At 43.0% G+C, this 15,696-nt stretch overlaps 1 protein-coding gene and 1 long non-coding RNA gene across 2 annotated transcripts; one reads left to right on the top strand and one right to left on the bottom strand.

Annotated features, from left to right (window-relative positions):
* Positions 1–1,561: 1,561 nt before the first annotated feature.
* Positions 1,562–12,022, top strand: LOC309351253 (GLIPR1-like protein 1). The gene is made up of 6 exons (XM_081878706.1): positions 1,562–1,796; positions 5,071–5,328; positions 9,084–9,187; positions 10,269–10,354; positions 11,604–11,636; positions 11,726–12,022. The coding sequence occupies exons 1-6, from the start codon at positions 1,611–1,613 to the stop codon at positions 11,887–11,889; spliced, it is 831 nt and encodes a 276-aa protein (XP_081734832.1). The 5' UTR covers positions 1,562–1,610; the 3' UTR covers positions 11,890–12,022.
* A 974-nt stretch (positions 12,023–12,996) lies between these two features.
* LOC309351262 lies at positions 12,997–13,598 on the bottom strand. The gene is made up of 2 exons (XR_014160768.1): positions 13,236–13,598; positions 12,997–13,168 (listed from the first exon to the last, which is right to left on the bottom strand). It is a non-coding gene; the product is annotated as an uncharacterized lncRNA (long non-coding RNA).
* Positions 13,599–15,696: the final 2,098 nt, after the last annotated feature.

Raw genomic sequence — 15,696 nt, 5'->3', positions numbered from 1 at the left:
TTTACAGAGCAATCCTTACTAGGTAGATTTGCTAGTGTATCTCCTGTGTATGTTCACCTGTATCCTAACTGCTTCTGACCAGAATGTATGTGGCCAGGGAGGCAAGGTGAACTTTCATCTTCTACCCTTCCATTTACTCCTTTAGTGAATTTAGTTAAACCTGGTGGTGTATTTTATATCAAGCGGTGTAGACGAGACCAGTGAACTCAGGGAGTTCGGAAGCAGTGCAACTTTGTTCGGCCCTCACCCTGACTTGGCATAACCACTCCCCACCTTGGCTATGGCCCTTTTTTGCCATCTACACCAATGTTACTTACACTGGCTTAGTTTACACCAACTAGGCTTTCCCCCAGTCAGTGTAAAAAGATACTCTGGGGCCATCTCAAATGGTGTATCTGGGGGCTGGGATTGCACTGTAAGCAAAGTGAACACAGTGAATATTCAAAGGAATGGATTTGTGCTGAAAAGAAAAAGAAAAGACAGCAGAGTGGTGTCATTGTTAATAAGAATGCCTCCCCCCACCTGCCTGCCACTGTCCCTCTGTCCCTATCTGCCTGGTACAACGGGGAACTTCCACAATAAAAAAGCCAAGCCTATCTGGACAAGAGATTTTATTAACTAACATGTATCTTACAGTTCCCATCTGTGCTCTGATGCCTAATTGCAGAAAGAACTACTATCTTCCAATGCCCCAATCCCAGGAGGAGGCCATTACCTCCTTCAGTGTAACCAATTCCCTCCTCAAATTAGTTTCCGGCTGGTCTGGTGCCAGTAAGCCAGTAACATTCCTGTGTCGTTCTCTCTTGGTGGGCTTCATTGCTATTGCTGAACTCATCTCCTTCTCTCCCCTTCCCAATGGCGTTTGAAATGGCCCAGTGGAGCCGATGGGAAGCAACAGCACCACCACCACTGCTTCTGCTATCGACTTCAGTTTCTTGAGTGCTCTGCCCGTTGCTTTCAGTGCCTCCAGGGCTGACCATGAGGTCTCAAAGGCAGCGTACCGGACAAAAGGAACACCGTGGTTTCATAGCTGTCAACGTTTCCCTTTTCTTGCGAGGAATCCTATTCGGAAAAGGGGAATTTTCCTTAAAAAAACGGAAACGTTGACAGCCATGCGTGGTTTAGATCCTGCACCACTGTTTAGACGCTAGGAGCAACCGACTGCGAGCCACAGGACACTTGGAACGACCACCATCTTACTCCGCAAGAGTAAACTCGGTTAGAATGGCAGTGCACAGCAGCGATGAGTTGGAGGCAAGTCTAGGAGAAATTCCCTTCGAATTGAACGGAGCTGCAGACACGCGCACAGCATCAGACCAACACGCGTGGAGAGCGGGGCAGGCTAGGGCTTGATTTGAGCCAAAGCTCGCGAGAGATAAACCCTTGAAGCTGAGGAACAGCAAAAGATCAGAGAACAGAGTAAGGCTAAAATCCTGTACTGTACACGCCTGGTTAGAAATAAGCCCCGCAGAACGCAATGGGGTCGACTTCGGATGAAGCGTGCAGCAGACCCCGCGCGCCGACCGTTGAAGGAGAGCAGCCGCGCATGCGCACCCTCCCGCGCGCACGCCGGACTGGCGCTTCCGACGTGCGAGGGCGCAGCTGCCGCCATGCCGAGGCTGTGGCCGTGGGTGCTGCTTGGGCTCGTCGCCCTCGAAGGCGCGCGCGGGAGGAAGAGGTTTCGGCCGCAGACTTACCCCGGAATTACCAACAAGACCTTTATCGGTCAGTACGTCGACATCCACAATAGGCTTCGCTCCGAAGTGCAGCCCCAGGCCGCCGACATGCTTTACATGGTGTGTGTGCCCGGAATGCGGGCGGGGGGCGGGCGGGCGGGGGAAGGCGCTCGAAGGGGAGCTCGCCGCTCGCTCCGCCGCCCTTTCCTCAGGCGCGGAGGAAGGGAAGGCGAGGCAAGCGCTGCTCCGCGTTGCCCACCGCTTTTTAAAATGCGGGGCGGGGGGGGGGGTAAACCAAGTCTGCTCTTGCGGGGCTTCATTGAACCCAGCGACGTGCCTTCTGAAGTGGCTGCTGTGCCTAATGCGCAGGCTGTTGCGGATTTCGGGGTTTTCACCACAGTAGGAAGGTACTGGCGTGCTCAGGCCCCCGAACTTCGTGAGAGCGAGCTGTGAGGTAACTCGAGGGCCGCAGCCTTCTGTTGTTTGTATGCATTTGCGTTTTCCAGGGCTTAGTCCTGGCAAGGAAAACATCCCAGCGCTGAAACCTATTAGACAAATGCGCTGGCCTAGGCGTGTCCACAAAATGGAAGATAGCAGGGTCCCCATAGACGTGCTCTGCGGGGAGCTGGCTTCTGGCACCAGGCCACTTGGCAGACCATCTCTGAGGTACAAAGATGGCTGCAAAGGTGACATGAAGGCCGGAAGGATGAGGGAATCCCTTGCAGAGGACCGCAGTGCCTGGAGACAGGCAGCCTAAGTCATGTATCCATAGTAAGGGGGAGTAATGACCGCTGGGAGGAGCGGAGAGAGAAGAAACTCTGTGGTGCATCTCCATCTGCAGCAGCACAACTAGACGCCTTCATCTGCCCCACCTGCAACAAAACATGTCTCTCCCGTATCAGTCGCTACAGCCACATCAGACACTGCAATCTTGCAGGAGTTTGACCTCACCCCCAAAAGCTCACTTCTCCATTGTCTCCTGAGACAGATGAATGCCAACCAGTTAAGCCCAGGCTGATGTTTGACACACTTTTAATAGCAAAGCTGAGCCAAGAATGGCACCTTCTGTGGGATAGCTATATTGGCAAACAGGAACAAATCACACCCAAGTTACACTGGGTGAAAGTCTGCCTCTGCTGCATTTGGGAAAAGGATGCCCCCTACCTATGTAAATCTGCACCTTTGTACAACATCTTATAGGTGTTTAGAATTATAAAATTGTAGAGTTGGAAGGGACCCAAAGGGTCAACTACTCCAAACCCCCCCAATATAGGAGCCAGCTTATGTCCTGCAGGACCTTCAAATGCAAGTAGGTAAAGGTAAAGGTACCCCTGCCCGTACGGGCCAGTCTTGACAGACTCTAGGGTTGTGCGCTCATCCCACTCTAGAGGCCGGGAGCCAGCGCTGTCCGAAGACACCTCCGGGTCACGTGGCCAGCTTGACAAGCTGCATCTGGCCAGCTAGCACAGCACACGGAACGCCGTTTACCTTCCCGCTAGTAAGCGGTCCCTATTTATCTACTTGCACCCGGGGGTGCTTTCAAACTGCTAGGTTGGCAGGTGCTGGGACTGAGCGATGGGAGCGCACCCCGCCGCGGGGATTCAAACCGCCGACCTTTCGATCGGCAAGTCCTAGGCGCTGAGGCTTTTACCCACAGCGCCACCTGCATCCCAAATGCAACTACTGTACAAATATTCACCTTCCATTTATGATAAAAGAGAAAGTAGATATTATTTGCTGAGAATAGATTACACTTCAGTTGCTTTGGCAAATGTGTTATTTTGCTGATACATTTTAAAATAATCATAGTGCATTGCTGATAAATAATAGCAATTATTATAGCACCATCTAAAACAAACTTTTCATTTGGTGACACACTTTTTAGACATGCATTATTTTGTCACACAGTAATTCAGTTCAATTAGGAAATCAGAGATTAAACTACTAAACCCTTTCTAGCCCCGGGAGGAGCACAGGGAACATTTGTACAACATACCTACACACTGCAGCCAACACACTAATGTGTAGTAGTTTGGAAACATGAGGTGGCAGGTCTCTAAGGGGCTTACAATCTGAAAACACACACAAAGGAAATACTGTATAGTTAATACAAGAAGCAGTTGCCAGTTGTTTCAGGCCTTTCAACTGTCCTCCTTAGAGAAACCTGTCTGGTCTCATCACTTTTTAAATTTGCTAGCTTGTTGAGGCTGCAGTTCTAAACCCACTTACCTGGGAGTTGGTTGGCATCCATTTGGGATATAATGGAAGAGTGTGCCTTCCATTGTAGGATATACAGAGGTACCTCCTGTTATGAACTTAATTCGTTCTGGAGATCCATTCATAACCAGAAACCGTTCTTATCCTGAGGCATGCTTTCATGAATGGGGCCTTCTGCTGTGTGTGCGCCTCTGGTGTGTGATTTCCACTTGCATCCCAGGGCAAAGTTTGCTTCTGGGAGCAGCTACTTCTGGGTTAGCAGAGCTCATAACCTAAAGAGTTTGCAAGGAGGACAGTTTGCAAACAGAGGTATTACTGTACTTCTGAGTAGATTGTGCTGAAGAACAGAGTTTTTCCAGGAAGGCTGGCTGAGACCTCCTACTGTTCTTTTTAGTAATTTTTCTGCTGCTTTGTTTTATTTTTCATTGTGTTATTTTTCTTGATGATTGTTTTAAGCCTCTAGTGTTAGACAATTTGGGATAAGTGGGATGTACATTTTTGAAAGAAAAAACCTTAATACTATACTTTCATCTTTAAAAGTTAAGCTCCTGAAAATTTAACTCTCATGTAGTGCAGCTGTAGTTAGCAAATCCCCTTGGGGCTTTGGCTGTTAGGGCTCTCTTCAAGCAATGATAATCATCAGAGCTTCAGAGTGCCTTGTAAAGATCTTTGTAGGTCCTGCTGATCAGTGGTAAGCACAAATGGTTTTTGGGTTCAGGTGCAACTTTCCCTGCCTGAACCCAAATGCCATAAATGAGCATGGCTTGGCTGGTTTTGGCTGGTCAAATGGGGAGGCCTGGAGGACCTAATTAGCCCTGTCCTAAATTAATATGCATAAGTGCCTGGGTTGCTATGATACTGTTGACTAGATAATGCCAAGTTTCAGGATGAAACCAACTTAGACTGCAATCTATACCTACTTCTCTTGGCATATGCCCCATTGAACTCAACAGGACTTACTTCTGAGGATATTATGTACAGTATAAGATTGTTCTGCTTTAAGTGCTTGATCCAAATAAATATTTGCATAATTTTTGCAGTTCTGTTGAAATGTGGATGTGGAAACCTAGCCAGATGGGTGGGGCATAATAATAATAATAAATTTATAGTCACTCGTGGGAGTTAGCTAATGAAAATGTGATTTAAAAATGCATTATATATTTCTTGTATCCTGCAGACATGGGATCTAGCTTTAGCTAGAACTGCTAGAGCATGGGGACAGAAATGTATTTTTCAACATAACCATTTTATGAAGGAAAAAGGAGCTGGCCATCCTGATCCTAAACTTCATCCTGTGGGAGAAAATATATGGTTTGGACCTGCCCGCAGAGTGCCATTTAATTCTTCTAATGCCATCTATTCATGGTACTCGGATAAAGATTTCTATGATTACCAGGACAATTCGTGTTCACAAGTATGCAGACATTATAAACAGGTAACTTCCGTTCTCAGTTAAGATAGTCTTAAAACATCAAGAAACATTGATCACTTAAGACAGCAAGTACATAAAGTGACTGTTATAATGGTGCTATATAATACTTTTAAAAGTAATCTGAAGGCTATCACATTTAGTTATAAATATCCATTTAGTTATAAATGACATTGGATATTGAATTTATAACTAATGTCATGATGTCAGGATCCCAATACCTCAGGGATCACCTCTCCCCATATGAATCAACCAGGACCCTGTGATCATCATCTGAATCTCTTCTTCATGTGCCTCCTCCACAAGAGGTCTGGAGGGTGGCAACATATGAACAGGCCTTTTCTGCATTGGCTCCCCATTTATGGAATGCTCTTTCCAGGGAAGCTCGGCTGGCACCTTCTTTGCATATCTTTAGGCACCAGGCAGAAATGTTTCTCTGTAACCAGGCCTTCGGCTGATTAATATTCTATGGCCTTTTAAATGTGTTTGTGGGAGTTGGGGTTTGTTCTGGTTTTGGTTTTATGGTGTATTTTGTGTTCTCATTTTGTATTTTTATCTTGTGAACCACCCTGTTAGCTTCAGATGAAGGGCAGTACACAAATTTAAATCATCAGCATCATCATCAGCATCCAAAGAAGCACTACCTGAAGAGAAGAGGTAGAACGGGACTTTCCCATCCCCTTTGCACCTAAGCCACCTGATAAACCTCTACCGAAGTGGGTCAAGAAATCCTACTGAATGGAGTGGACTGTGGCACAGGGGAAGAGGAGATTACTAAAAATCAGGCACCTTCCAGAGAGAAATTCTCATTCACAGAATATTTCTCTGCCTGGTTTTCAGCACCTTGTCTACTAGAGCCCCTTTCAGTTCCCCATGTCATAGCCCACCCTACTCAGTAGGGTCTCCCAACCCTTCCAAAGAGGCTTTGAGGAATTGCGACCTGGTGATGATTGTTGCTGGGAGAAAGACTGGTGGAAATCACCTTGTCCTGGCTCTAGTCTGCTTCCAAGTCATAGAATGGTAGAAATTAATGTAGAGATCATTTCTAAAATTTCTGACTACATTTTTGTCAACTTCAGTTTTAATGAGATTATATAATTTTAATGAAATTATATAATTTTAATGAGATTATATAAATTGCAAGAATTATAGCTTTAATCAAAGTATATAAATTGCAAGATGTATAGCTCAGGATGCTGGAAGCTCCTTGAAATATCTGTAAAAACTTGGGATCTTCCCCTTTCCAAGCCCCATGGGCACCCAAGGAAGTTATTTATGAATGAATGAATGAATGAATGATGCTTTTGTACCACTTTTCTGTTGGCATACACAAAGCAGCATACAATATTAAAACAAATAATAAAACAACATCAAGCGGCAGCAAAGGACCCTTGCTTACAGGAGATATAGGATAGCTACACGTGGAGTTAATTTGCTGTGCCAGTACCTGCCTTTGGTGCAGCAATGTGGTGGCTTGGATCCATACCTGATTTGTGTATTGGAAGGATTAGTTTGCTTTAATCACTCAGGCTTTGCACCTCCAAGGCATGAATGATGATTGAAGGTTAGCCCTGTATATCCTAAAATGCTCTCTCATCCCTTATATACCCAACCAATCACTGCACTCTGCAGGAGAGGACTTTATGTATATGCCACCTCATGAGGAGATCCACTCCATATGATGTAGGAATTGGGCCTTTAGTGTGGTGTCACCTATCCATTGGAACTTCCTTCTGCTGCATATGAGACGTGCCATTTCTATTATCTTTTCTGAATCCATGCTGCACAAATATTCAAGCTTTGGTTTGGCCAGCACTCTGTACAAGTTGGATCCACTCTAAAGGTGAATGGTAATGTACATTCTTGCAAACAGAACAGAAGAAGCAAAGCTTGGTTTAAGCTTGCTGCTTTCAAGCAATACACATGGGATGGAGAGGAACGCATAATTATGCACCTGCACCATTTGCCACTTCTGAGAAGCATATACTTTCATTCGATCATTAATCAGCCTCCTTCTGAATAAAATGGTCCATCATTTTTAAAATCATCTTATCATTAACATTTAGTACAAGTCAGTTACCTCTGGTCACCTGAGCACCTTGTTTTGATTGGCTCAAGGCACTCCTGAGACCTCCCAGTCAGGCAGAAACCTGTTCTCTATGCTGTAACTCAGTATCTATTCTGTCTTGCTTCATCTTCAGTCTTAATCCTTTGTCTCTCAGGAACCCTCTCTCTTAAGGAAACCTAGTTTTTTAAAATACCATTTCATTCAGTCTTCCCTATGGAGGCTGCTCCACAATCCTTGGCACCCAAACTTCTCCCTGAAAACAGAAATGTCCAGTTGTAGCTATTTTCTGCCTTGTATCCTCTTCACTGTACCCTTTCATCTTATCTGTGTTTTGTTGTTTTATTTGTCGTGGTTACTGCCTCTTGAGGTGGGGTGAAGAATCTTTTTCAGCCCAAGGCCCACATTCTGGATGCTACATACCACACACCGGTGCTGGGTGGGACCAGAGGCAAAAATGGGCAGAGCAAAGGCTATGAATTTTACCTCCATACAATAAACCACATTCCAGCCACACAAACGTCAGAGATTTGTGCACTCCCTCTGTCATGACAAGCAAGAGACATCATCAAAGTTCGGCACTAGAGAAGGAAGTGGAGCAGGGTTTAATAGCGTGGCCTAGGGATAGGGGAGGAGGGGGGATGTGGCATATGGAGAGCCCTCCTGTAAATCTTGATATCCTTCTGTCTTTGTGTGGTCCAGACCCAGCTTTTTGTTTTGTTTTTAGTTTTGCCCAAAGCTGTTGAGCTTTTTTTGTAAGATCTAGAAGAGGAAGTAGTTTCTGAGCTATTTTTAAGGAAATTCGCCAAAATCTACACTTCCAACATGTGTTGCCATATGTCCGGATTTTCCCAAACATTAAAGTGATTTCCACCCAGACACTGTTTCCGATGGCTGAATCCCGGCAATATCCGGGAAATTCTGAACGTATGACAACCCTAGTCTGTATAATAGAAGTATAATCTGTTTGTCAAGGGAATGTGGATTTAGATGCCCCGTGTATAATCTTGTGATAACTAACAATATTTTTCATGGGTGTAGCCAGGATTTTTGTTTTTTTGGGGAGGAGGGGGGCAGAACTGACATGATTGGTCAGTTTGTTAAGTATTTCTATTGTTTTACTTGAAGGGGGGAGCAGCTGTCCACCCCCACCCCCCTTGGCTAGGCCCATGATCTTTTTATCCTGTAATTTTTGTTCAAACCACAACACAGTATTACGGTACTTATTGACTGCAATTTTGGCAGTGTAAATAAATAAATATTACTCTGTATTAACCCAAATTGGGAATTGGCTGTCTTTGCTAATTCCACCAAATAATTAAGTGAGTGGAAATACCATGTAGCAGCCTCTGTGGCAGGTAACAATCCCTAGATTGAAGATAATCAATAATACATACACCTGTGTAGGCAGATCCCGTATGTAACTTTTAGGGGACACAGATAGGCTGATAAGGTTCAGCTGGTGAAGGCTGATCCACTGCAAGATGTTGCTGTAGCTTAAGAGAAGTTCCTTTCCACCAGCGAAGGCACTTCTGCCACATCCTGACCCCAAAAAGGAAAACCATTCACAGTTCTTTGTTCTGAAAACTGGAGGATTTGTACTAAATCTCTAAAGCCTAAATACCTGGACTTGGTAACTATTAACACAAATTGTACCTTTCTTTGTAAAATAAAATCTGCTCCCCCCCCCCCCCAGGTTGTTCGGGCTTCTACTTATAAGGTTGGCTGTGCTGTTGTTTTCTGTCGTAGACTTGATCGACATAGAAATACTGAATATTTCGTTTGCAATTATGGTCCGACGTAAGTTAACAAACGTTTAAGAGAATAAGAGATAAACCCAGCCAGTGACCTAAGAAGTGTAGGATTTTAGGTGATTTTTTTCATTGACCGTGCACAAAGTGGCTGTGTAAATTTTCTAAGGCTTTGGTATTTTATTTAGCTTAAGTACTGTAAATATTTAAGGAGGGAGTCCTATGAATAGATAGCTGAGTATAAGTTTTATTGGACCTAATAGGGCTCACTTCTTCATAGACATGTATAGGATTTGGCTGTAAGTGTCCAATTTTTTTTCCATAAATGAGTGCCGGTAGATATTAAGCAAATAAGTGTTTCTGAAGTACATAGAATTAAATGTACATGTTATTTGTCTTGCACTTAATTCAAATTTAATTTTAAATCGGTGATGGCTTCTTAAAAGAATCGCACTGCAAAAAAAAGAAGAAGAGGCTCAGAAGTTCACATTGCAGACCCCTCACATAAGCAATTACTCATAGGGGTTGAAGTTCATGTAGTCATTACTGAACTGATCAAGGTTGCAGTGCAGTGGTTGGCCTCTTTGCTGTAACTTTAAAGGTCACATTTGGCAGTCCTAAATATTCTCTTCACAGATTTATTAATTGTGTATATATCACAGTCTATATCTAATCCACAGCATAGGACTGTTCAACTATTTTAACTCAGGAAAATCCAGTGTATAACCTAATTTTTTTTAGTCGATGCCTCAGCGCATAGGCAGTTTATTTGTTACAACTAAATAATTAACCGTATTTTTCGCTCTATAAGACGCACCAGACCACAAGACGCACCTAGTTTTTGGAGGAGGAAAACAAGAAAAAAAATATTCTGAATCTCAGAAGCCAGAACAGCAAGAGGGATTGCTGCGCAGTGAAAGCAGCAATCCCTCTTCCTGTTCTGGCTTCTGGGATAGCTGCACAGCCTGCATTCGCTCCATAAGACGCGCACACATTTCCCCTTACTTTTTAGGAGGGAAAAAGTCTTATAGAGCAAAAAGTACGGTATATTCAGAATAGCTTGTCCTTTAGTCGTCAGTTTAGCTTGTGAATTGAGTACTTTATTACATTCTGGAAATTATGCTCCTTAGTGACACCTACCCTTCAAGACCTTACAAAACAGGACAGCCCTGTAGTGCATGCCCAGAAGGAGACACTTGTCAAGACCATCTCTGTAGTAAGTACAGATCTGAGTAAAATGAACATTCATGAAAGGCTTTCTCACGCACATATGTATATATTTCTATTAACTTTAAAGCAATACGAGCTTCTCTTGTGTGTATATATATATGTATGTATATGCATGTGTCTATGTGTGTGTATGCACACACATATATATTTCTGTTAAGTTCAAGTCATGGAACTTGGAGCAAGGCAGGTTTGGTTGTCAAAGCAAACAATCTGCAAGACCTGGAAGGAAACCCAATCTTTTAAATATATTATAGTAAATGGCTGCAATTTCACAACACTGTGAAAAAGTAAAGTGCTGCACTATTCCAATGGGAAGAAAGCCTGCCTCCCAATCTAATACTGTATGTCTTAGATTCTGCTAGGAAGAACTCAAAGGGGGGGGGGGATTCCCACTCCCTTCCCCCCAAAAATCCATGTATTTTTACACCTCATATCATAATGATACGACAATGATAGTGTGACAATGGTGTCAGACAATGCAATCACAGGCATTGCACTACCACAGATTTGCTTACACAACTCATAATCTATGGAGATGCTTTCAGGCTGTATCCTGACTTCTTTGTTAATTCATGCCTAATTAAAGTTCAAGAGTTTGGAGATGAGTTTATTTTTACCAAATACCGTATTTTTCGCCCTATAGGGCGCACCGGCCCATAGGGCGCACTTATTTTTTTTGGGGGGGGGAATATAGAAAAAAATATCCCCCCCCCAAGCCCCAAAGAGCAAAGAAGCCATGACAGCGAGCGGGACCTCGCCATCACTTGCGCAACCTCGTCATCGTTTGCGGGCTGGGGGCGGGGAAAGCCCGAGCTTCCCCAGCCCCCAGAACAGGTCCGGGAGCGAAGGCGAGGTTGTGCTACCTCGCCATCGCTCCCGGAGCTTGCCGGGTTTGGGGGATAGCTTCCTGAAGCCTGGAGAGCGAGAAGGGTTGGTGCGCACCGACCCCTCTCGCTCTCCAGGCTTCAGCGAAAGCCTGCATTCACCCCATAGGACGCACACACATTTCCCCTTCATTTTTGGAGGGGGAAAAGTGCGTCCTATAGGGCGAAAAATACGGTAAATGATTGTGTCATACACTGATGATTGCACACTCTGGATGCTGAAATTCTGTAGAAATGCTATGAGTTACCTGCCGCGCTCTGACTGAAAACAAGTAAAACCCATTGATAATATATTAATATTGTGAAGCAGGTTTCTCCACTAGTTATAATGCTACTTTTCTCCTTGTGCAGGAAATTCAAGTCGTGACAAAATATACATCAAGCGTATGTATTACAATTAGATTATATAGCTCAAGTTTACATTTAAAATGACATTCTTGCCTAGTAAAAATATGTTTGTTTGTTTTAAATAGGCTATTCACGATGGTATCCTCCATGGGAACACAAGCTTATATGTGATGACTCCTGTATTGTACTTGCAGTTTTAAGGCCATCACTAACACTTCTAGCATTTGTTACTGTTTACTGTTTACAGAAATGTTATCCAGATTTAATGCTGCAAACAGAAACTGTATGAGATGCATATAACACAAAACATTATCCTTAATATCTAAGACTCATATGTACATGGATGTTTATGTTTTTAAAAATAGATTTGGTTAATTACATTGTTTTATATATTTTCAATTTAATAAAATTATTTAAAAGTTTATTGTTTCATTTTAATGACTTGGGGATATTTTTAAAAGCAGAAAAATGAATACTAATATTGTGTGTGTGTGTCAGTGTGCAATATTATGGGTTTTACTGATCCGTAGAAACCTGTCTCTGGAATTGCCATTCTTTTATTGTTCTCTTTTTCTGGAGCAGTCCAGTTCTTTTCATGTTACCCTCCGAAGTTCGTTGCAGGTTTTTTTCTTCATGTAATTGTAACAGCAGTATGTCTGTTTTGGCACACAAAACACTACAAGGGTTTTTCTGAAGACTTGTGCCTTTAAATTAAACACTTCTTTACAAATTCAGCCCACTTTATTGCTACGTTTTGTTTCTAGCTGGGATATTAAGTATAGGCTACCTGTTGATTACCCTGTGGATCAACTCACATTGTTTTCAACATAAATGAAAAGAGGAACTTGCTCACTTCATCAACCTTGGCTGGAGTACATTTTGGTTCCCAAACACCGCAAACCTAGAAGTGATTGTTCCGGTTTACAAACTTTTTTTGGAACCCAAACGTCCAATGGGGCTTCCATGGCTTCTGATTGGCTGCAGGAACTTCCTGCAGCCAGTCAGAAGCCACCATTTGGTTTGCGAACCATTTGGTTTGCGAACGTTTTGGAAGTTGAACGGACTTCCGGAACGGATTCCGTTTAACTTCCAAGGTATGACTGTAGAGGATTCCTACGCATGCACAGAAGTGTACCAGAAACTCCTACTGGGCAATTCAAAGTGGTTAGTCAAAGGGTAATTAACAGGCTATTCATCTGCAGGGATGAACAGGAAACAATAAAACTAGCTACATTTTAAAACCATATACTTTAAATTGAAGTTACCACAGATCTTTGCTTAATGGGATTCTACTTGTAAGTAAATATCATAAGAAAAACTTGTCTATGGAAGAGTGCATTGCGTTAATTAGTGTACTGTTTTAATTCCATTTCCAGTTAATTGTGATAAAGCAATACCTTAGACCCAAAGTGTGGAAGCAACCCAGGGCTTGAACAGTAAAATCTGCAGGGATAATCAAGTGAGCCCCTGCACGTGCAAAAGACTCTTCAGGTGCAGAAAGAAACAAAAATGTACACCTTCAACCCCTGCAACTGACAGGTAGTAGGAAGACTGCAGAGTAGCCAGGCCTGGTATACACGTGTTTCCCTAGCCTGCTGAGCAGTGTCTCCTGCTAACTGTACTGGTTCAAGGCACTGAACTCAGGAGCCTTCAGCTGAGGAACACACATCAGATACGGGAACAGCTCCTCCTAGTCCTTACACAATGGCCAGTGCAAGCCCACACTGAATAAATATAGTTACCATGGGACATTAATGTCTATAATTGGGATAGGGTCTAAACCAGGTTGCATGCACTCCTAGTACTGACAAGATGACTGACAAGAGCTTTTCAGCAACTCAGCTATTGTGTTCATCCTATTTGACTATTACAATGCTGAGCTGGGGAATATCAGTGGATTTGTGACCTCACAAATGTGAGGCCTTGGTCACAGCCTTCGATAAGCTAGCAATAATTTATTTGGGGTGGGGGGAGGGAGATATAGTCTCACTTCATTGGCGTCTTCAACTAGGCCAAATGTTCTTCTAAATAAGTCACGTTTCTCTTTCTGTCTGGCAGGAGTGCTGGCCAAACAGCTTCCCCATCCTGTAGAAGGGCCTGAATATGGGAAAGTGCTTCTTCAAAGAAAGAATCTAATGTAGGATTTAAACAATATTTTACTTGTGTATTCTTCTATGGGCAGAATCCACTTCATATTTTGTTTGGAGGAAGTCCTATTCAAATGAGTGAGATCTATATAGCCAGAGTGCTTTAGGGCCAGTTCACACAAGAATGGTTCTAAATTCAGCCCACAGTCTTAAAAACCAAACAACCAATTCATTGTTTCTCCTTTAAGTTCTACAATTCCCAAAGCATTGCATGTGGGCATTTGGAGCTCCAACAGGGTTTAAGAAAGTTAAAGGTGGCTTGACAAACCACCACTGTCTTGCTCAGTTGGTAGAGCATGATACTACTACTACTACTACTACTACTACTACTACTACTACTACTAATCCTGTTAATCTCAGGGTTGTGGGTTCAAATCCCATGTTGAGCAAAAGATTCCTGCATTGCAGGCGGTTGGACTAGATTACAAATTCTATGATTCTATGAAACATACCTCCATCTTCTCTGGATAAGCCCTTAATTAATTGCACCCTGTCTCAGAATTGGTCCTAGCTTGCTATACACCAGAAACATTTTTTATTCATCAGATTAAAATGCTGTATCTGGGCTTCCCTGTTTTGGTTTTGTTTCAACGTGCATGTTAGAGAAGCCACTTCCTGTACAAATGTTTCAGAATACTGATGCAACTCTTTCCTGTTTTTTAAAAATATGTTTGAAGTACAAGTGATCAGTTTTCCAAAATATACACCTTATATTTAATTAGTTTCACTAATCTGGAATTGAATCTTTTGCCCATGAATGAATTGTTGTGGTTGTATTACTGCCAAACACATATTTGGGACTGGTGTGCAAATGCCTAGACAGTATGTGATCACTAACTTTCTTGTATTTCTGTCTGTCTATATTAATGTGGTCTGGGGATCCTATGCTAAGATACTAGTTGATACCTCTGCTTTCTACACTTCATAATACTTGAACACTAATAATTGTAAACAAACTTCCCAACAATATTAACAATGATGCCAGTGGAGGCTCTTCCACACTAGAGCTGGTGTAGCACAGCACTGCCAAGAAGAATGCCAGACATTAACTACCCCCCCTCCAAAAAAACCCCCCATCAAATCCACACACTCCATTGTTAGCAGACCTCTATTGATCTCAGAAAGCTACAATTGTTAAACCATTCTGTGTAGCTCTATAGGGTGAATAGACGTCTCCCTAATATCTCTCCGCACGCTTAACAAACTACAGCTGTCATGCTTCTTTGCAGGGAAGCCATGACTGTGATATGATAATGCTTTAAAGGTATAGTGCAGATGGGCCCTTAGTTGTGTCCTAAGTATCCATAATCCTGCTGCTTAAGTGTCCATTGTTTGTTTGCATGGAAGAGAATGGGGAGAAAACCTGAACAAGTTGCCATGCCTATGTGATCCCATGGGCCACTCCTACATGACTTACTAGCAGTTCTGGCAGGTCCAGTGGGCATCAACTGTCATTGAATGATGCTGAGAATAGGAACTTAAATTGTATTAATAGTCTAGCTGTCAAGGGGAAATGTGCAACCCCCCCCCCAAAATTGGGAATTTCTTATTGAGATCCATAGCCCCACTCAAAATTACATATCCAACTATATATTGTAAAATCTGTTGATGCTGCTTAACTTCCACTTCACATACTGTTCATATATATTTTGGGTCCAATTCAATCAATACGGAATTGCATGCTTAGAACATCACACTTTTGAAAATGCAGTGGTGTCTACCATGGGTGTAGCCAGGATTTATGTTTTTTTGGGGGGGGGGGGGCAAAACCGAGCTATCTGTGACATGATTGGTCAGTTAAGTATTTTTATTTATTTACTTGATTGGGGGAGGGCAGCTGCCCCCCACCCCTTTGTCTACCCACGGCACCTGCTTTGTGTATTATTTTGTGTCACAAATGGATCATTACTTGTACATCTGGCATTCTCACATTCATTTAAAAAAACATA

The sequence above is a fragment of the Podarcis erhardii genome, assembly GCF_964252035.2.
Source record: "Podarcis erhardii genome assembly, chromosome: 10".
Classification (NCBI taxonomy): Eukaryota; Metazoa; Chordata; class Lepidosauria; order Squamata; family Lacertidae; genus Podarcis; species Podarcis erhardii.
This window is presented reverse-complemented; position numbering and strand designations above follow the sequence as displayed.

What these genes read in the sequence shown, in the direction of transcription:
- LOC309351253 (XM_081878706.1), top strand. Translation starts at nt 1,611, where the DNA reads ATGCCGAGGCTGTGGCCGTGGGTGCTGCTTGGGCTCGTCGCCCTCGAA. An exon ending in TATGCAGACATTATAAACAG is followed by an intron (nt 5,329 to 9,083) that starts GTAACTTCCGTT and finishes CCCCCCCCCCAG; the next exon opens with GTTGTTCGGGCTTCTACTTA. An exon ending in GTTTGCAATTATGGTCCGAC is followed by an intron (nt 9,188 to 10,268) that starts GTAAGTTAACAA and finishes TATGCTCCTTAG; the next exon opens with TGACACCTACCCTTCAAGAC.